General features: G+C 51.0%; 3 protein-coding genes and 1 pseudogene across 7 annotated transcripts in view; 2 read left to right on the top strand and 2 right to left on the bottom strand.

The window, feature by feature from the left end:
• Myrf (myelin regulatory factor) overlaps positions 1 to 8,456 on the top strand; it is a 32,566-nt gene extending 24,110 nt beyond the window's left edge. For 3 of the 5 annotated variants that reach the window (XM_050137076.1, XM_050137078.1, XM_050137079.1), the window contains 12 exons: positions 275 to 435; positions 517 to 589; positions 843 to 931; positions 1,216 to 1,284; positions 1,911 to 1,999; positions 2,089 to 2,262; positions 2,467 to 2,718; positions 4,171 to 4,258; positions 4,466 to 4,540; positions 4,893 to 4,998; positions 6,047 to 6,121; positions 6,258 to 8,456. In XM_050137076.1, the coding sequence (XP_049993033.1) occupies positions 275 to 435; positions 517 to 589; positions 843 to 931; positions 1,216 to 1,284; positions 1,911 to 1,999; positions 2,089 to 2,262; positions 2,467 to 2,718; positions 4,171 to 4,258; positions 4,466 to 4,540; positions 4,893 to 4,998; positions 6,047 to 6,121; positions 6,258 to 6,338 (1,332 nt within the window). In that variant the 3' untranslated portion in view covers positions 6,339 to 8,456. Of the gene's footprint in view, positions 1 to 274; positions 436 to 516; positions 590 to 842; positions 932 to 1,215; positions 1,285 to 1,649; positions 1,731 to 1,910; positions 2,000 to 2,088; positions 2,263 to 2,466; positions 2,719 to 4,170; positions 4,259 to 4,465; positions 4,541 to 4,892; positions 4,999 to 6,046; positions 6,122 to 6,257 lie in introns of all 5 variants that reach the window. The other 2 variants (XM_050137080.1, XM_050137077.1) reach the window with 2 other exon arrangements.
• Positions 8,457 to 9,017: 561 nt separating this feature from the next.
• On the bottom strand, positions 9,018 to 9,854 carry LOC126498707 (transmembrane protein 258). The gene is made up of 2 exons (XM_050137595.1): positions 9,555 to 9,854; positions 9,018 to 9,128 (listed from the first exon to the last, which is right to left on the bottom strand). The coding sequence occupies exon 1, from the start codon at positions 9,802 to 9,804 to the stop codon at positions 9,565 to 9,567; it is 240 nt and encodes a 79-aa protein (XP_049993552.1). The 5' UTR covers positions 9,805 to 9,854; the 3' UTR covers positions 9,018 to 9,128; positions 9,555 to 9,564.
• LOC126498706 (transmembrane protein 258-like) lies at positions 9,018 to 13,079 on the bottom strand (annotated as a pseudogene).
• Positions 13,080 to 13,162: 83 nt separating this feature from the next.
• On the top strand, positions 13,163 to 18,569 carry Fen1 (flap structure-specific endonuclease 1). Its single transcript, XM_050137594.1, has 2 exons — positions 13,163 to 13,311; positions 16,629 to 18,569. The coding sequence occupies exon 2, from the start codon at positions 16,648 to 16,650 to the stop codon at positions 17,788 to 17,790; it is 1,143 nt and encodes a 380-aa protein (XP_049993551.1). The 5' UTR covers positions 13,163 to 13,311; positions 16,629 to 16,647; the 3' UTR covers positions 17,791 to 18,569.
• The last annotated feature ends 1,386 nt before the right edge of the window (positions 18,570 to 19,955 follow it).

The following is a 19,955-nucleotide window of genomic DNA, read 5'->3' as shown; positions in this document are numbered from 1 at the left end:
CACGGCACGTTTTATCTACCTGAGGGAGTAGGTCCAAGGGTTGGAGCTCTGATTTGAGAGAGGCAAGGTTGTGTAGCCTAGCCTAGACAGGGGCAGCAGACATGCTGCGTGAACCAGGGCTTGGATGCGGCAGAGGCCTCCTCCAGGCAGGGATATTTCTAGGGCCTCTGTGGGCTGTGGAGAGTGGGGATTCTGTTCCTGCCCCTATCCAGCCTGCAGCTTGGGGACTTCTTGGGCCAATGGTGCCCCCAATGCTGTTGTTGCCCCGGGGCAGGAGCGAATCTTCATGGAGAATGTGGGGGCTGTGAAGGAGTTATGCAAGCTGACAGACAACCTGGAGACTCGCATTGATGAGCTGGAGCGCTGGAGCCACAAGCTGGCCAAACTGCGGCGCCTTGACAGCCTCAAGTCAACCGGCAGCTCCAGCGCTTTCAGGTGGGGGTGCTGGGTGGGGCTGGGGCAAGCAGGAGAGACCTTGTTCTGGAAAACATCCTGACCATTGTCCTCTTACTGCAGCCATGCAGGGAGCCAGTTTAGCCGGGCAGGCAGTGTCCCCCACAAGAAGAGGCCCCCTAAGGTGGCCAGTAAGGTGAGGCTGTGCAGGGTTGGGAGGCTCAAAGGGCCAGGACTTTCCCATCTCCATGGCCTCTCCTTTCCAGCTTACACCACTCCAGCCTCATCAATTCCACTTCTAACCCCTCTGCTCTTGACCTTGTAGCCCTTCCAACCCTTTTCTGCTTCCTCTCCCTCTGGCCATGAAGAACGGGGTTGGGGAGACTGGGCAAGGAAGTAAGTTCCTAAGTCCCCCATCTTCTGCTGTGTTCTTTCCTCTTGGTCCCCAGTCATCACCAGTGGTCCCAGACCAGGCCTGCATCAGCCAGCGCTTCCTGCAGGGAACTATCATTGCTTTGGTGGTGGTCATGGCCTTCAGGTGACTTGTCCCTTAGGGACTGGGGAGGCTGGCTTAGAGAGCAGAGCTACCTACCTAGTGGGTCGGATGTGCCCGGGTCCAGGCCCTGGAGTTGAGGAGGACCATGGACTGGGAGTAAAGCAACTGAGGTCAGGGAAGGTGGGCTGCCTAGCCTGTCTCCTCCTCCAGGGTCTAGGAAGGCCTGTGTGCAGACATCACCTGGGAAGACCACAGAGTGTGCCATAGAGAGACAGTGTTGGGTGGTGGCTTGCGTTCAGACAGTGACCCTTTTCTGTGGCTCCCAGCGTGGTGTCTATGTCCACACTGTATGTGCTGAGCCTGCGCTCCGAAGAGGACCTGGTGGATGCTGATGGGTATGTCCCTAGGGATCGGGCTTCTGCTAATGGAGAGTGACCTGGGTCAGAGGCATCTCCCTCTAATGGGGTTCAACCTTAGGCTTAGCCTGCCAGAGCCTGTTGGGGTGGGAAGGGGAGGTCTCCTGTACAGTGGGTACTTTCTACAGTCCCCGTCGGGCCTAGTCAGTATTCCTTCAGGAAGGCCACCTTGTGTCTTCTGGAAGACACTTGTAGGGAGAGGGAGTGCTGGGAGGGAAGGCCAGAGCAGGACCTTGGGCTCTGTCTGTCACTGTCATGCCCCAGCTCCTGGGGCTACCTCTGACTGTGTCTTTTCTCTCTCCTCCCGTGTCCATCTCCCTCCTGGTCTCTCTGTTGTTTCTTAGCTCTCTTGCCGTGTCTACTTCCTGTCTCCTGGCCCTGCTCCGGCCCCAGCATCCTGGGGGGAGTGAGGCCATGTGCCCATGGTATGTGTCTGACCGAGCACCCCTCCCTCCTCTGGCTCCTGCTACCCTTCTTCCTGCTTCTGCTTCATATATTCCCTCTCCACCACCTCCTGCCCATCCCTGCTTCTCTGGGACTCCCAGCCCCTCAACCCCACCTCAAGGCTCTCCCAGTGCCCCTGAGATCACCCCACTCTTCCTTAGCAGGTCCAGCCAAAGCCTCGGGACCACACAGCTCCGACAGTCCTCTGTGACCACTGGAATGCCGGGCACACAGCCCTCTTTGCTGCTGGGTGTGTGTCTGGGGGATGGGGTGGGGCAGGTGACTGTGTGGGGGGCTTCAGTGTCCTCCTCCAGCTCATACAGCTTCTGGTTTCCTCAGTTACCAGTTCAGCCTCAGGTCCAGCTCTCCGTACTTTGGACCTGTGCTCCAGCCAGCCCTGCCCCATTGTCTGCTGCTCCATTCCCACCTCCAATCCTGCTACAGATCCTAGTGTTGACCCCACTGCTACCCCTGCTCCAAGCCCCAGGCCCAGCCCCAGGCCCAGCCACTCAGGTATGGATGTTTTAGGGGCCCGACCAAGGTTGGCAGGGCTGTTTGGTATTATTTGCATCCAGAGGGAAGGTGGGAGGGATTCCTGGATTGAAGGTTGGGCGGTAACCCCCATGGGAACCAGAAAACACAAGAGGGTTCACAGAAGCTCAGGACAGGAGGCAGCTGGTTCCCCTTTTCTCAGCTTATCCTTGCTTCTGTCTATAGGCCCCAGCCAGATGGCCCCTCTGCCAGCCACCAACATCAGAGCCAAATCCTGGGGCATTTCAGCTAATGGCATCAGCTACTCCAAGCACCCCAAGAGCCTGGAACCTCTAGCCAGTCCTGTGGTCCCCTTTCCTGGGGGTCAGAGCAAGACCAAGAACAGTCCCAGCCTCAGTCTCCACAGTCGCACCCGCAGAGGGGCCCCTCAACTCAGCACAAGCCCTGCCCAACTCGCTCAGACCCAGGACCAGCTAGGTACTTGCTGCTTTCAACACTTCATAGCCGGCCGAGCCACAAGGCTGCCTGGGCACAGAACTGTCAGTCAGCAGACATTAGTGATGGGGCCAGAAGCTCATGTAGGTCGTATCATTTTTAATCCTCACAACTTGAATGGGGAGAGAACTAGTAGGCAAAGCCCTTGCTTTGACAGCATAAAGACCAGGGTTTGATCCCTAGAGTGTACAGGTGTGATGGCACATACCTGTAATCCCAGTGATGACAAGATGAAGGCAGAGACAGGCAGATCCCTGGACCTCACTGGACAGCTAGCCTAGCCTATTTGATGAAGTTCCAGCTAATGAGAGACCTTAGGAGGAAGGCACTGTTGCCATGGTTCAGAGAGGAACTGGAGACTTAGGTGAAGGGACATATATCGCCCATCAGTAGTCCGGCTAAAATCTGTCTCCACTGTGCCGAATTCCAGATGTTTATTTTGTCTCTGTGCCAGGGTGAAGAGGGTGAGGTACTAGGACCTCAACCTCAAATCTTTGGTTTTAACCCAGACAGAACTCCTTTTTGCACCCAAGTGTTCTTTCAGGCTGACTTGTATGTGTTTTCTGGGCTCCTGCTAGCCTTAACCGGGGTCTCTACACTGAGATATGGGCTTTGTGGCTTAGCAAACAGAAACCTAGACACTGTGGTCTGTGCAGAGACAGATGTTCAAAGTGGTGGGGGCAACCCCAAGGGTGGGAAGCTCACCTCAGCTTCGTGGGTGCTCGAGACACACATGACTCTGCCTGAGGACCCAGGAGGGCAGCGACCAGAGAAGGCTTCCCTAGAGGAGGTGACATTGAGCCATCTTTGAAAGACATCTGGGGTTTGCCTAAGAGGAAAGCCATTTTGTCTGTATCAGGTGACATCATGGTATTGTGGGTGCTGCTGGAGACCTTGGGTTTATACCTTAAAGAACTGAAGATGTACCAGGTCAAGCAAAGGTTCAGAGGCCAGTGACCATAGCGTCCCACGTCTGGGGTAAAGGACAAGGCAATAGTCAAATGAACGCACAGCCTCAGCTCCCCACTGCACATTAATGGGTTTGCTCAATGAGGGTGACATGCTACCTGCTCCCCCCCCATTGTGTGGACTACTCTTCTGCCCTTCCATGGCTGGTTTCTGGCTGCCAGGGTGACCACCGCTGAGCCCAGGGCTGGGAAGAGTATGGAGCAGAGGCCTGAGGAATGGGTTCCTGTACATGGCTGGTCGGGGAGAAAGACCGCTACAGGCTTCTGGGTATCTTAGCTCTGTGAAGGCTCATGGGAACTAGCTGGTTCTAGGGCAGCTGGGAAAAGGGTGTGGTATAAGCCTCCTGTGAGGGTCTGGACAGAATTCCGGCTCACACTGGGGTGTGAGTGAAAGTCCCAGTGTGTTCCTGCTTGCATTCTTCCTCATCCCCTCCTCACCGTGGCCCAATGGCCTCTCTTCTTACAGACCCAGTGCCATCCCTGACCTCCATCCAGCTGCTGGAGAATTCCATGCCTATCACTTCCCAGTACTGTGTGCCAGAGGATGGCTGCAGGTAGGCTGGGCTCCCTCCTGTCACCCCAAAGGGAGCCCCTCGGGGGCCATGAGTCCAATCAGTTTGGATGCTCAGATCTCGGCCCTTCAGGAAGGAACTTTTCCCACAAGTTCTGGCAGCCCCTTTCTAGGTTTTGAGGGCTTCAGTACGGAAGGAGAGGGAGACTGGCAAAGTGGCCTGGCTGAGGTACCGTCTTTGTCCCTTTAGGCTTGGAAACTTCACCTACCATATCCCTGTCAGCAGCAGCACCCCGCTACACCTCAGCCTGACCCTACAGATGAAGTGAGTGCTGGTGTTGGGGAGGGAGGGAACCACTAGAGCCTCAGAAAAGTCAAAGCTGAGTGTTCACTACATTCCTCATGGCGGGGGCGGGGGCAGGGGCGGGGGCGGGGGCGGGTGTGTGTGTGCCCGGCTGCTTGGGGAAGGGCTGCAGAGGGGCACTGCTGCCGGGGTTACGTGGCTGTAAGACCCTGCCTCTCTGGGACTACATGGGATGGTGGGAGAGGTTTCCTCCATCCCAAGCTGTGGACTACTCTGCGTGGTTCTCAGGCTCTGTGAAGATACGGCTTGTCTTGGGTGGGCCTGGGCTACTCAGATGGGAACCCCATTCCACTAACCCACTTATATTCCCTAGTTCCTCCGTCCCTGTGTCTGTGGTATTGTGCAGTCTGACATCAAAGGAGGAGCCCTGTGAGGAGGGGGGCTTTTTGCAGAGACTCCACCCCCACCAGGACACCCAGGTAGGGGAAGGTGGGAAGCTGGGGGCTGGCCAGGTCGCAGACCTTCCTCTTCCCTGGATAGTGATCACCAAATGTCTCCGGGAACAACGGCAGCTGGGATCCTGTGTCTGCAGGAGGGGCGTGCTTGTCAGTCCTCATTCCTCCGTTCTCTGTTGGGGATCTCCGTCTCCTAGGACAGTGGCCGGGGGAGGAGAGTGTTTCTAGGGACTGATCTGGGATGAGCATGAGCATATAGTGCCCACTGCAGGCAGAGCTGAGCTCCCCACCTCACTCCCCGGGAAGGCAAGTATGCAGTCCACAGCCCCATGCTCAGGGCAGGGCAATGACTGACTGAGGTTAGACGAGCTCTGGGCTCAAGGGGGAAGGCTGCCTTGAGGTCCTGCTGCAGCCCAGCTCATGGCGAGTTTTGCTTACTTGTGTTTATTCAACAAGTATTTATTAAGGCCCCTCTCATCTCCTCCCCTGTGCTTCTATGAACCCGCTCTCCAGGGAGGGAGAAAGGACATGCATTTTAATGTATTTATACCGTGAGCTGAGGAGGGAATAGATGAGGATCCCAAGGGAGGAGATCCCGGGCCTTACAGAGAAGGACACTTAAGGGTAGAGGGACAGCCAGTGAGTCACTTTTAGCAGTGGGGCTCTGGCCTAAATTTACCCAACAGAGGCCAAGTCAAAGCCTTAGGTAAGACAGGTAATCTGTTCGTGGCTGCTGCCCATCCCCTCCCTGCGCCATATTGTGAGTTAATCACAAAGCCTGGGGCTGAACCCAGCTCTGTCATGTGTGCATCTCAAAGGAGGCAAGGGACTGTTTCCTGTCTGTGAGCTGCAGGTGTGGGCAGGGTTAATGAGAGGCTCGCACAAGCATAGAGCACCAGGAGCTACAAGATGGGAGCTACAAGGGAGGCCAGGGCCAGGGAAGGCAGGCTGGGAGGTTGGCTGCCCCTGCTCTCTAAGAGGAATGGGCTCCTCCTGGGCTGTGATGGCCGTGGTGGGAGGAAAGCTGGTTAGGACAAGGCTGTCCTGCCCTTTCTCTCCCTTCTCTCTCTAGGGCACCTCTCATCGGTGGCCAGTAACCATCCTGTCCTTCCGTGAATTCACATACCACTTCCGTGTGGCACCGCTGGTGAGCACATAGGCCCACCTGCCCACAGAGGCAGAGGGTGTGTCTATGCAGTATGGGGCTTGGGAGAAGAATAAGGGCTTTGCAAAGTATGGTAGGGCTTGGCAACCACCTCACCCATCACTTCCCTTCCACACAGGGTCAGGCCAACTGCAGCTCAGAGGCCGTCAGCCAGCCAGCCACAGACTATTACTTCCACTTCTACCGCCGGTGTGACTGAGCTGCCTCCTGGGGCAGCGCCATAGCTGGGACTGGGTCCCTGGGCCCTCAACACTGGATGCAAAGGTGTTACACTGGAGCCTGCTGCAGGCCAGCTCTCTGCTCTTTACTGCCTCCCTTTGACTGAGGAGACTGGAAATCTTCACACTGGAGCTGCTGGGCAAGCTGGTTACCCTCACACAGTATAGAGGGGGCTAGAGTGACCAGCATCCTGGGCCTTCCTTCTGGCCACCTCTTCTTGGCAGCATAGGACCAATTCATGGCTGTCTAGATATGGTTGCTGGAGGGCTCAGTGCGGGGCCCTGTAGACAAGGGGAAGCTATGGCCCTGACTTGTCCACTCCAACTCTCCTTGCCTTCCCTTCTGAGCTGTGGTGGAGAGAAGACCCATGGGGGTTGGACCCAGACCTGTAACACCTAGCTGGACCCCATGAGTTCATAGAGAGTTGAGAACTCTCACTATGCTGTTCCCAGGAGGGACAGCTCGGTAGTACTTTTTGGGGCTTGACTGTTACACTACACCTGGATTTCTAAGCTTTAATGTGGTTGGTTCAGGAGAGTTCTCCCTGGGAGAGCTTAGCTCCTAAGAATTCCTGAGGCAGTTGGGGCCAGCCCTGGATGGCTGGAGAAGCTGACTTTGTGCCTTAAGTCTACTGGTGTCTGTCTGATGGAGTCACCCTCACAGACCTGAACCAGTGGGGCCGATAGGCCAGGTAAGCCTTGGACCCCTGAATCTGGAGTATCCTGGAAGGGAAGGTGCCCTGTGAGCTCCCAAGATCTGTGTTCCTGGGAGCTTCCCAAGCTCATGATGGAGTTGGTGACAAGATTATTCTCTGAGCAGAGGAGCAGGAATCCCTGCAAGCAGTAGGCCAGTTTCCACTGGGAAGTGGATGCAGATAATGTTATTAATGATGTCACTACTAAATGCACTTAAACCAGGACAACATGGATAGGAAGGAGCTGGAAAGCTGAGTGGGCTTCAGCATGGAAGGACCCTGGTCCCCCCAGATCAAAGTTCCTCCAGGCATACATCTATGATTGGTGGGCCCCATCTCTGCCTCTTCCACCCCCAGGAGACGAGTGGTGGGTTTGGGCTGAGATTTTACTCGAGTGACACGGCAGCATTTCTTAGCAGCACCCACAGCATCCTGGAAGGAGCGCTGCAATCATTAGTTGTCAGCAGTGGGAGAGGGAACTGCTCAGACCTTGAGGACACCAGACCTTGCCTTTTCCAATCTCCCATTCTCAGCTCTAAACAGGCGGCCTATCGATAGCAAAGTGGAGTCTGAGAAGTCCTGCTATGGATCGCAAAGCACTTATCCTCAGGATAGGGAAACAGCAGGGATACCTTGCCCCCAAGCTTTCCACCCAACTTGGCTCCATTCCTTTATTCTGCCATAGGAATCATGGCCTATGCCTTAAACCACTCTGTTCTGCCCTCCCGCAGGGTAGTCCTTCCTGCAGTGCCTTAAGACTGCCCAGCCCCACTGCTTTAGTAGCATGCTGGAGCTCCCTCATGAGGGGCAAGTGTTCTTGGACTGTGGCCCCTCAGTCCTTAACTGGAAAGTGACCCTCCACTACCCCCTGGAGTCCATCTGGACACAGCCAAGCTACGCCCACTGGCAGCTGCCTGTTTGCATGCCTGGGGAGGGGTCCTCAATGTGAGTTGGGGCCAAACTTGGGCTCCAAGCTGCTTGAGGGGGTCAACTTCGGACCAAAGTCGCCTTAAGCCCCAAGTATGAAAGGGCTTAGGGGAAGGTGAAAGGGCCACAGGTTGGAAGCTGACAGCCTGGCATGCCCTCCCTCTCCCTTCTGGTGTGTTCCTATAGCCACTGGGCTAATCTCTCTCTTGCTTTAAGCTGTACATAGGGCCCCCAGCACAGACCCCTGCCCATGATGTACCCCTTAGTGGCCTGTGTGTTCATAGAGCGTCTCCCTTCCTGTTAACTCCCCATCTTCTCCTTAAGCTCTGACTCCTATTTATCATGTACTCACTCTGACTCTGAGGAAGGCAGAGGGAAGCTACTGGGCCTACTTGCTTCCTGTCCCCAAACTATCCTTTTCTTCTCAAGTAAATATACATATATAAATAAATGTATAAATACTGCTTTGTATCTGAACTTGCCTCCTGGTGTCTTCTTGGGATTCTTCTGGTGGAAGGGAAGCCATCTGAGGCCAGGCTGGCTAGAATCCAGTTTCTGAGGGGCCTAGAATATCCTGGTTCCCACACCAGAGGACCAGAAAGTCACTTCGTATCGTTATGCCTCCCATTCTTGGATTTGAGGTTGGCTACATACACCTCCAGCAAACCTTCTTCATGAACCTGCCCCTCCCCACCTTGAAAAAATCCACCTAAGGGAAGAAGACAGGTTGAGCCTAGACGACCACAGCCCAAAGTGGGGCTGAGTTCAGAGAAGACTGGCCCAGGGCAAAACTGATGGCTGCTGGGCCCTGGAGAAGTCCGTCCAAATCCACAGAAACAGGTCTGGGTCCTTCCTGCTCACAGGTGAGCCTCACAGCAATGACAAGATGACACTGCCTTGCCCCGGGGGAGACAATGCAAACCTCAGCAACAGGTACTGGTGAAAGGCAGAAAAGTGTGGGAAAACAGTCACGGATACTCCAGGAGATTCCCGTACCTCCACACCCCACTCCCCCACCCCCATGGAATGGACATGAGGCTGGCTAGTCACACATCTGCCTTTATTGTAAACAGCAGTTGGGACACTTGTAGCAATGGTAAAAAATTAATTTACAAAAGCAGGGACTTGGTGAAGCTGCCTGGTGGGTACCTGGAAGAGGAAAGCAGAATTAAGAATGAGACCAATGACCTCCCCCCCCCTCCCCCCCAGCGGTAGCCCTGTGTTCCTTGAGCAAGGGCTATGCAAGGGTCACCAGAACTATCTTTCAGTCACCTGTTTGGTGCTCATCTCTTACTTCCCACATCCTTTCTAAGTCATCAGTATAACTTGAAAGAACACAGATGTAAAAACACAGGTAGCCCTCACCCGCATGCCTACCAAGTGCAGCCCAAGCTTGAGTGAGGCCTTGAGTAATATGGAGAACTCAGAACTGACACACCAGATCACACTGAGGACTAGGGAGAGTGTGATGTAGCCCAGTGTTTCTGTCTCCATGAATCAGGAAAGAGAGGACCCACTGATATGGCTGGAGGAGGCTTCTTCAGGCATGTACCATCTTGTTACTACAGCTCTTACCCTTGGGGACTCATACGTAGATGCCGACCCAGAGCAGGAGGAAGAGGACTCCAAAGCCCATGAAGAGTGACGCCACCAAGGAGATGAGGAGCTCTTTGTAAATGTCACGAGTGTACTTGGTGGAGGTGACCTCATAAACGAAGAACCAGGCGGTGAAGAACATGCCGATGGCCAGAAGTACCACAGTCAGGTGTGGGAAGACGGCTGGGTTGACAGGGCTGGTGTACCTACTCATGGCCTCGAGCTCCATTTTGCCCCGCACACGATAAACCACCGGTCCACCACCGTAAGAACACGTCAGCAGAAGCCTCCTCCTCCTTTTTTTTTTTTTTTTTTCACACATCCGCCTTTCTTGTAAACCAAAGTTGGGACACTTGTAGCAAGGGAAAAAAATTAATTTACAAAAGCAGGGACTTGGTGATTTACTACAGCTCTTACCCTTGGGGACTCATACGTAGATGCCGACCCAGAGCAGGAGGAAGAGGACTCCAAAGCCCATGAAGAGTGACGCCACCAAGGAGATGAGGAGCTCTTTGTAAATGTCACGAGTGTACTTGGTGGAGGTGACCTCATAAACGAAGAACCAGGCGGTGAAGAACATGCCGATGGCCAGAAGTACCACAGTCAGGTGTGGGAAGACGGCTGGGTTGACAGGGCTGGTGTACCTACTCATGGCCTCGAGCTCCTAAGGAAGAAAGGAGATCAATCTTAGTTTCAATCTGGGCAGACCCTGGAGCAGCCATGCACTGCGGAAGACTGTTAGAGGCACACCTCAGCCTCGGAAATGCAGAACTCCTTCAAGTGACTCACTATGGGAATGGAAATTACAATAATTTTGTATGTGTGTATGCTTGTGTCTATACACATATATATGTATATATGTGTGTGCATTTAACATTTTTATATTACATTTATCTACTCTGCATGTGTGTGGTGCAGGTTATCATCGAGCATATGGGGAGGTCAGAGGACAATGTGCAAAACTTGGTTTTCTCCTTCTGCTATGAGGATCCCAGGGACTGACCTCAAGTCACCAGGCTTGACAGCAGGTGTATTAACCTGCTGAACCATTTTGCAGATCAGCCTCCCTACTCACTTTCTTTTCAAATTTGTGGAGGTCAAAGGACAACTTTCCGAGAGTCACCTTCTGCTGTGTTTGAGGCGAGGCCTCTCTCATTTCTGTTTTCTGGGTCACTGTGACATGCACTCCAGGTCAGTTGGCCCTCAGGCTTCTGAGCAGGTTTCCTGCTTCCATTTTCCACCTTGCTATATGAGTCCTGGAATTACCACACCTGGCTTTAAAACTAATATGGATTCTAGGATCCACACTCAGGTTGTTAGACTTGTATACCAAACCCTCTTACCCACTGAGCCATCTCTCCAGCTTTACAATCACAAGTAGGGACGTGGCAGACTTTGTGGTAGAGCATTTGCATAGTGTGTATCAAGTCTTGGGTATGAGCCCCAGGACTGAGAAAACAAACAAACAAACAAAATAACAAAAAAGCAGAGGCTACAGCTTTTCTTTCAGCGAGATAAGAAGAGCAGCTGAGGGGCTGGAGAGATGGCTCAGTGGTTAAGAGCACTGGCTACTCTTCCAGAGAATCATGGTTCAATTCCCAGTTACCACATGACAGCTCACCACTGTCCACAACTCCAAGAGCCAACATCCTCACAGAGACATACATGCAGGTAAAATGCTGATGCACATAAAATGAAAATAAGAAAGAAGAAGAAGAAGAAGAAGAAGAAGAAGAAGAAGAAGAAGAAGAAGAAGAAGAAGAAGAAGAAGAAGAAGAAGAAGAGAAGAAGAAATGCAACTGAGCTAGGGGCTCAGGTATACAAAGGGATAGAGACTCTTACGACTTTCTAGACAGTGATCACTAAGACAATCATGGATCTGTCTGAGAAAAAACACATAAAGAAAACACATGTTGGGTTGGAGAGATGGCTCAGAGGTTAAGAGCACTGGCTGCTTTTTCAGAGGGCCTGAGTTCAATTCCCAGCAACCACAGGGTTGCTTACAACCACCTGTAATGAGATCTGGTGCCCTCTTCTGGTGTGCTGGCATACATGCAGACAGAACACTGTATACATAATACATATACATAACTTAAAAGAAATACATACGTAAACTTAAAAGAAAAAAACAAACAAAAAAAGAAAGAAAAAGCTTGCCCACAATTTCCATTGCTTTTGGACTTGTATCCAGACTCTAAAGCACTAATCTGTGCAGGAAGCCAAAACCTAGACCACCACACAGATATCAAGCTCTAATTCAGGAGCACTTTTTTCACCACATTAGGAGGGAACCACAGGGATCTCCTGGCAGAAGATAACTGGTGATAACAGCTTTACTGAATCACTGGGGTTTGAGTTAAGTAGTTACACCAGTATTTGTTTCATAGGTCTGATGCGTAATTGGAGAAAGACTTATGATAAATGTTGACACATCTGGTTTACTGCCCCGCATAGAGTAACTGCTCAATAGGTATTTGTTTCCTTCCTAAGACTGCAGAGAAGCTCATGAGATAATGCCCGTGAAAGGGATATAAACGTAAAGTTCTGTACAGATGTTAACTTCCATTGTCACTTGCCAGCCAATGCTTCTAAAGTCCAGAACATAACAACTCCAGAGGAGTAAACTGAACCCATTGTTCTAAGAGACACAGGAATTCAATTCAGTAAACAATTATGTCCCCCGTGCCCCCCTAAAAAAAGTCAAAGACAATTGCTGCCATTTATGGAGCCTCCAATTGCAGGCCCAGTGTTTGACAACAGGAATACAAAGATGAATAGATATTATCCCAGAACTAAATGCACGTCAGACGGTGGTCACTAGGAGGCGTGGCAGATAAAAGAGAAGTCCATGAAACGTGGCAGGAGGTGTACAGAGACTGTGAGAGCTCCCAGAAGACAGACAAGTGCCTATGAGGATTTCAAGTGTTTCACCAGGTAATGACATACATCCAAGGGCCTTGCGAGATGAGTTCGGCAAGGGAAACTTTCCAGATAGAGATAACTGATCAGAAGAAAGAGAAATAAAAGCGCGAAGGTATTCAAAGTGCACCCTACGCCCCTCAGCCTTATAATCAACAATATCATAAGCCCATTGTGATGGAACCCTCTGTCTGAGAAATCCATGGCAAGGGGCTTGCTGTCCCCGTCCCCAACTCAAACACGGCTCCAGCAGCGACCCACCCTCGAGTCACGGAATGCTAAGGACTCCGCGAAAGAACGCGATGTGGACCGGGCACCCAGGGATCCTGGCCCACAGCCCTGTCAGCAGCTCCCACCATCTCACCATTTTGCCCCGCACACGATAAACCACCGGTCCACCACCGGAAGAACACGTCGGCAGAAGCAAGCGCGTTAAGCAAAAGGAAAAGGATGTGGTCCCTCGCGCGTGGCATTGTGGGACTTGTAGTCCCGCGGTTTCGGGTGTAGAGGTGACTGGGACTATGAGGACTTGGATCGAGGGCCTGCGGTCGGACTATGGGAGAGGGTAGTGCAGGGTCTCTGTTTTAATCCATTTTTCCCGGAAATAAGGCCCACTATGAAAGCTGCTGTCGGAAGTGACGGAGCCAGTACTACATTTCCCAGAAGGTTGTTCGCGGCGGGCGGGTCACGTGATTGGAGCGCGGGCTTTGGAAGGCGAAACGACTTCGCCTCAACATCAGAAGAAGGGGTCGTGACTGTCCTGAGTACGGTGGGGTCGCCGGACCACCGCTAGCTGCAGAGGCCTCGTGCGGTCAAGGTAGGGTGAGGCATCACGGAAGCGGCTCTGAGAGCTGCGAGGACCGCGGGTGCAGCAGTAGGCGGCCCCGGCCTTGGACCAGTCGCGCTGCCCCGAGTCTCTCTCTCTGCAGCGCTACGAAGATGGTGATAACCTTTCCCTATGAGGACCAAGGCTCTGTACCAAAAACACTAGAAACGACTTGTTCAGTAGTCCCCTTTCGTGCCTGCGTCTGCGGGGTACTGCGAGAGGAAGACGGCTACCAAGGTTATTACTAGGTTTGGGGGAGAAATGGGATTCGAGAGAGGCGACGAGTTTGTTAGCTTGCAGTTCGGAGGGGAACTCTGAAGCAGAACTTCAGTCCACCGGAGAGACCACAGCCTGTTTCTCTGAGGGCCCTTGTGACGAGTATGGAGCTCCGGGGAGGTTTTGTACCACTAAGGAAATGACATCAAGAAACCCTGCTTTTTCTTGTTGTTGTTTATAGACCAGGCTGGTTTCTTTTTTGTTATTTTATGTTCATTGATGTTTTGCCTGCATGTGTGAGGGCGTCAGAAGTCCTGGAACTGGAGTTAAAGACAGGTATGAGCTGCCGCATGGGTGCTGGGAATTGAACCCGTCTCTGGTAGAGCAGCCAGTGTTCTTAACCATTGAGCCGTCTTTCCAGCCCCTGAGATACTGCTTTCTTTTATTTCTGGCCGTGGGAGGTGTGGTAAGGACATTTCTGGAGAAGGGAAGTCTGAAAGAGTCATTTCATTTAAGGCTTTGCTATCTGGACAGAACAGGTTCCCCTCTGACACGATGGGGACCGTCTGGTACTCATTCTAGCAAAGCAGTAAGTGAGGCGTGAAGCAGAGAATTGAATGGGGGAACATCAGCACAGCATCTGGTGATGTGTGCTTCCATCCAGTGTGTCAGTTGATTGGTTCTGCAAGGCAGAAATGGTTCTTATTTTACAACTCAGACCACAGAATAAGTGATTTAATTGTGTTTCACAGAGCTGAAGATGTGGCGCAGTGTAGCATTGTTTTGATTTTGTTTTAAATTTAACTTTATTTTATGTATTTTATGTGCATTGGTGTGAAGGTGTCAGATCCCCTGGAAGTGGAGTTAGGGACAGTTGTGAGCTGCCATGTGGGTGCTGGGAATTGAACCCGGGTCCTCTGGAAGAGCAGCCAGTGCTCTTAACCACTGAGATATCTCTCCAGACCCTAGTTCCCATTGTTACACAAGCTCAACACACCAAGTGGTTTCACGGGTGGTGGCCGGATTCGAAGTTGGGCTTTGTTTTGTTTTTTGAGACAAGTTTCTTTGTGTAGCTTTGGAGCCTGTACTGGAACTTTCTTTTGTAGAACAGGCTAGCCTGGAACTCACAGAGATCCGCCTCACTCCCAAATGCTGGGATTAAAGGCGTGCATCGCCACTACTCGACCCAAAGCTGGGCTTTTTATTTGATTTCTGGGGATTCAGTCTGGATTTTCATCCTTGCTAGGCAAAGCTGCTGTTCCAGTGAGCTACATTCCTCAGCCCTAAGGCTGAACTTTTGCTGCTTGTATTCACAGGGGAACCGCAATAATACAAGCCAGGAAGAAGTGAGAAAGGTTGGCAGGAGGAAGACACAGCTGAACAAAAGAGAGAGGCTGGGCTTTCAATTAGGCTTCCATACTCTACAGGTGCTATGCCTGCTGAGATGTTTGCATCCAGGAGGGGGAGTATAAGTGTCACTTAGGTTTCAGGAAGACACCATGAAGTAAGGTTGGGAACAATTAGAAGAATTGATAGGATTTTCCTATTGTATGGCAGTACTATCATTGTACAAGCATGATGGTGTTAGTAAATTACCTCTTAGAAAATTCTTTTATTATACATTTAACACATTAAAATATGACTACTGATACATGCAGATTTCCCCTCCCTCCCAAGATAGGGTTTCTCTGTGTGTATTCCCAGCTGTCCTGGCTCTCACTTTGTAGACTAGGCTGGCCTCGAGATCCTGCCTTTGCCTCCCAAGTGCTGGAATTAAAGGTGTGCACCACCACCCGACACATAGCAAATATTTTTGCTTAAGTTGGATTCTCTTTCCCAACTTAAGTTTTGTTTGTTTTTTGAGACGTGGTCTTACTGTAACCCTGGCTAGCCTGGGACTTGTTATATTGACTAGGCTGGCTTGAACTCAAATTCTCTGCCTTCCAAATGCTGGGATTAAAGGTGTAAGTCACTAGTGCCTCAGGAGGCAGAGATAGTCGTATCTGAGTTTGAGGTCAATCTGGTCTATAGAGCATATTTCAGGACAGCCAGAGAGCTGTTACACAGAGAAACCGTGTCTCAAAACAAGAAAAATCTTTAAAAGCCAGGCATAGTGATACACATCTTTAATCCCAGCACTCAGGAGACAGAAGCAGACAGATCTCTGAGTTCAAAGCCAGCCTGGTCTACAGAGCTCATTTGAGGACATCTGAGGCTACATATAGAAGCCCTGACACCCCCCCCCTCAAAGGCATGTGTTATCACTCATAACTGGCCCCCCTTTTCTTTTATTTAAAGTCCATTTAAAGAAAAATATTAGATGAAGGAAAATTCTATTTCAATTGGAAGGGGAAAAATTGTGAGGATAGTTTTGAAAACACTGCCCTAGGAGCAATCTGATGGAAATTTTGAACTACAGAATTGTATAGTATTGGGCTCTGACTACAGCTTGCCAGCTCTTAATTCAGGACATGTTGGAGGAGTCATGAGGTTCATGGTTCAGACTTAGTGTTGGAAGAAAGTACAAACAGGAGGGCTTCAAACTCCTCCAGCATCTTGCTAAAAACAAACTCTTAGGTGCTGAGGGAGATGCTGAAGGGAGGGCTAGAGCATGTGAGATGGCCGCTTGGTCCTCATTCAGAAGTGTTGCATCAGTTAGACATCTGTAGGGAAATAATAAATCAGACGTAGCCAGTTTGCATAGCTGGTATTTACCTGCTCTTGAGGGCTCACTTCTGCCGTTATGATCCTTGATGCTGATGAAAGTTGAAGTCATTCTTTGCATGACAGATTGTGCTGTTGTTATTTGGAGGCCTTAAGTTATCCAAGAACATCCATGGTCTCAGTTCCCGAAGCACCCAGATCAGCCCCTGATGCTTAGGAGGCCTGCTTGTTAATTGGGTGCGCTGTAGATCTTGAATGATGCATCCTGTTCACCCTTGCATCTTCTGCTCTGCTGGCTTGAATGAAGTCCTGTTGTGGTGTTTCATGTTAAATTTGATTAAACGTGAATTTGGTGACTGCTGCCAGGTATAGTCTTTGTTCCTTTTGTCCTCCAAGATCCCCTTCTTATTTGTCTTTCTTTGTTTTAGCCATTGTTCCTGTGTTACCATGGGAATTCAAGGCCTTGCCAAACTGATTGCTGATGTGGCTCCCAGTGCCATCCGGGAGAATGACATCAAGAGCTACTTTGGTCGCAAGGTGGCCATTGATGCCTCTATGAGCATTTACCAGTTCCTGATTGCTGTTCGTCAGGGCGGGGATGTGCTGCAGAATGAGGAGGGGGAGACCACCAGCCACCTGATGGGCATGTTCTACCGTACCATCCGCATGATGGAGAATGGCATCAAGCCTGTGTATGTCTTTGATGGCAAACCACCACAGCTGAAGTCAGGTGAGCTGGCCAAACGCAGTGAGAGGCGCGCCGAGGCCGAGAAGCAGCTGCAGCAGGCTCAGGAGGCTGGGGTAGAGGAGGAGGTGGAAAAGCTCACAAAGCGGCTGGTGAAGGTTACCAAGCAACACAATGATGAGTGCAAACACCTGCTGAGTCTCATGGGCATCCCATACCTTGATGCACCCAGTGAGGCAGAGGCTAGCTGCGCTGCCCTGGTGAAGGCTGGCAAAGTCTATGCTGCAGCCACCGAGGACATGGACTGCCTCACTTTTGGCAGCCCTGTACTAATGCGACATCTGACTGCCAGTGAGGCCAAGAAGCTGCCCATCCAGGAGTTCCACCTGAGCCGAGTCCTGCAGGAGCTGGGTCTGAACCAGGAGCAGTTTGTGGATCTCTGCATCCTGCTGGGAAGTGACTACTGTGAGAGCATCCGGGGCATCGGGCCCAAGCGGGCTGTGGACCTCATCCAGAAGCATAAGAGCATCGAGGAGATCGTGCGGCGGCTGGACCCCAACAAGTACCCCATTCCAGAGAACTGGCTCCACAAAGAAGCGCAGCAGCTCTTCCTGGAGCCTGAGGTGCTGGACCCAGAGTCTGTGGAGCTGAAGTGGAGCGAGCCGAATGAAGAAGAGTTGGTCAAATTCATGTGTGGTGAAAAGCAGTTTTCTGAGGAGCGAATTCGCAGTGGGGTCAAGCGGCTGAGTAAGAGCCGCCAGGGCAGCACCCAGGGCCGTCTCGATGATTTCTTCAAGGTGACTGGCTCTCTCTCCTCCGCCAAGCGCAAGGAGCCCGAGTCCAAGGGACCCGCTAAGAAGAAAGCAAAGACTGGGGGAGCTGGGAAGTTTAAAAGGGGAAAATAAATGTGTTCTCCCCCTCCACTGTCCCCCGACCCCAGGATGTCTGCTTTGTACCCTCAGCTAGAACACCCTTCTTTTGGAATGGAGTCTACTTCTTCCCAGAACTACCCTCCAGAACCTTTCTTGATCTTGTGGCAGGAAGGCCACAGCTTCACTTTTCCTCATTTTTAGCTCAGCTCAGGAATGACATCAGACTCAACGTCAGACTCAAACCACTTCTCAGGCAGCAGGTTAGTGGACACTGCAGCCATTGTTTGGTGAAACTGAAGCAAAGCGGCACATTTTAAAGGAAGGAGGAGAGAAAGGTGGTTTGGGGTGGGAGTGTGTGGAGGAGAGAATATCCCGGCTGGCCAGCTGGTGGATGGGAGGTGACTGTAGACTACCCTGAAAGACAGCCTCAGCCCAGGCTTAGCTGATGGAAGGGGCAGATGGAGAGGGGTCTTGACTGACAGTGGTTTTGATGACTGACTGGCTGTCTTGTGGGCAGAAACTTGAACTTGGGGCTGGTGGGTCTACAGTAGTATCTCAGGGGGTAAAAAGGCAGTGTTTTAGCGTTTGGTTTGTAGTTTTGTTTAGTCCCATTCTCTCCAGTGCTGGACATTGAACCCAGGGCAAGGCAAGCAAGCATACCTGACCTGTAGCCCCAACAGACACTGTTCTGATGGCCTTTCTGAGGCAATCAATTGAATTGAAGCTTTGGGGGAGAAGCAGCTGTTGTTCATGTGCTATTTCTAGTTTAAAAGATGTGAAGAGAAAAAAAATCAATAAAATTATAAAAGTGACCAGAATGTGGTGTCCTTTGAGGATGTTTGAAAACGGACTTGGGATTGCCCTGGTAATAAGTGGTTTGTTTGAGAGTGACCACAAGGTGGTGCCATACCCCATGTAATGTGGCCTCAGCAGCTATGGTGGCACCAGCCTTTTGTACTTGGGAGCTTGCATAGCTTGAATGGATTTCACATGCTCCATCTACTCTCTGAAGTAAAGGAGTCTCTTTGAGCAGTCTTTGCAATTTAGATCAGCTTTCTCATAATGTCCAGGCATGAGCAGCTGCCGTTTAGAAACCTTGTTCCTATTACATTTCAGGTTCTTAGGATGAATGTTTGAAAGCTTTAGAGTGCAGGTGCCTTAGTGTTCTCTAGAGAAATAACGGAACGGATAGAATGAGTTATATGTATTGAAAGGGGTTCAGTAGAGGGTCTTACAAGGCTATGGTCTAGGTAGTCTAACAATGGATGTCTGACAAAAAGGCCAAGAACTCAATAGTCCTGTCCACAGGGATGTTTCAGCTGGTCCTCAGTCTTCATGAAGACTACTAAAGAAATAGGTTCTTGGGCTTGAGAGATGGCTCAGCAGTTAAGAGCATTGCCTGCTCTTCCAAAGGTCCGGAGTTCAATTCCCGGCAACCACATGGTGGCTCACAACCATCTGTAATGAGGTCTGGTGCCCTATTCTGGCCTGCAGATATACACACAGACAGACTATTGTATATATAATAAATATAAAATATATATATATATATTTTAAGAAATGCTTCCTTCCATGCCCTTTGTGTGGGCTGCCACTAGAAGGTGTGGCCCACATTTAGGGTAGGTCTTCTTATCTAAAATCCTAGCCCAGCTGCTTGGGTTTTTAGTTTATTTTAGATTGACAACCATGGTCAGCCATTGCAGCTGGTAAAACTTAGTGGGGAGCTAGCCTTTAGTTCTGATCTTAACAATTCTGTAATAGCACACAGCTTTAAGCTGAAATTGTCCCGACAGATTGAGTAGAAGATAGATACTATTGGTTTTCAAGTCATTTAATATTGTTATATGGTGGGGACAGGTGTGTGGGGGCACATGTGGAGGTCAAGACAGATTTCTGGGATCTCCCTCACTGCATCTTAAGGAAGATTGAACCAAGTTGTCAGGGCTTTTTCACCTTCTGTGCCATTGCACAATGGTTTCAGTGTCCTCCCTAGTGCCCCACCCCCCACCCCCACTACAGCACATACACACACAGGGTCTCGCTGTGTAGCCCTGGCTGGCCTGGAACTCAAGTAGACCAGGCAAGCCTTGAATTAATATTTTCTAGCTGAAGTCTTCGGTGAAGGTAAACACTATAAAATTGTATCCTGAAGGCATAGAGAACTGGCTTTGCCAGAGTAAAGCTGCACTAATTTGATT

The sequence above is a fragment of the Alexandromys fortis genome, unplaced genomic scaffold (assembly GCF_014885135.2).
Source record: "Alexandromys fortis isolate MF-2015 unplaced genomic scaffold, M_Fortis_MF-2015_v1.1 scaffold_3, whole genome shotgun sequence".
In the NCBI taxonomy this organism is placed as follows: domain Eukaryota; kingdom Metazoa; phylum Chordata; class Mammalia; order Rodentia; family Cricetidae; genus Alexandromys; species Alexandromys fortis.
Note: the sequence above shows the minus strand (reverse complement) of the source record. Positions and strands in the feature narration are given on the sequence as shown.

Coding starts and splice junctions, on each gene's coding strand:
- LOC126498707 (XM_050137595.1), bottom strand. CDS start 9,804: ATGGAGCTCGAGGCCATGAGTAGGTACACCAGCCCTGTCAACCCAGCC.
- Fen1 (XM_050137594.1), top strand. CDS start 16,648: ATGGGAATTCAAGGCCTTGCCAAACTGATTGCTGATGTGGCTCCCAGT.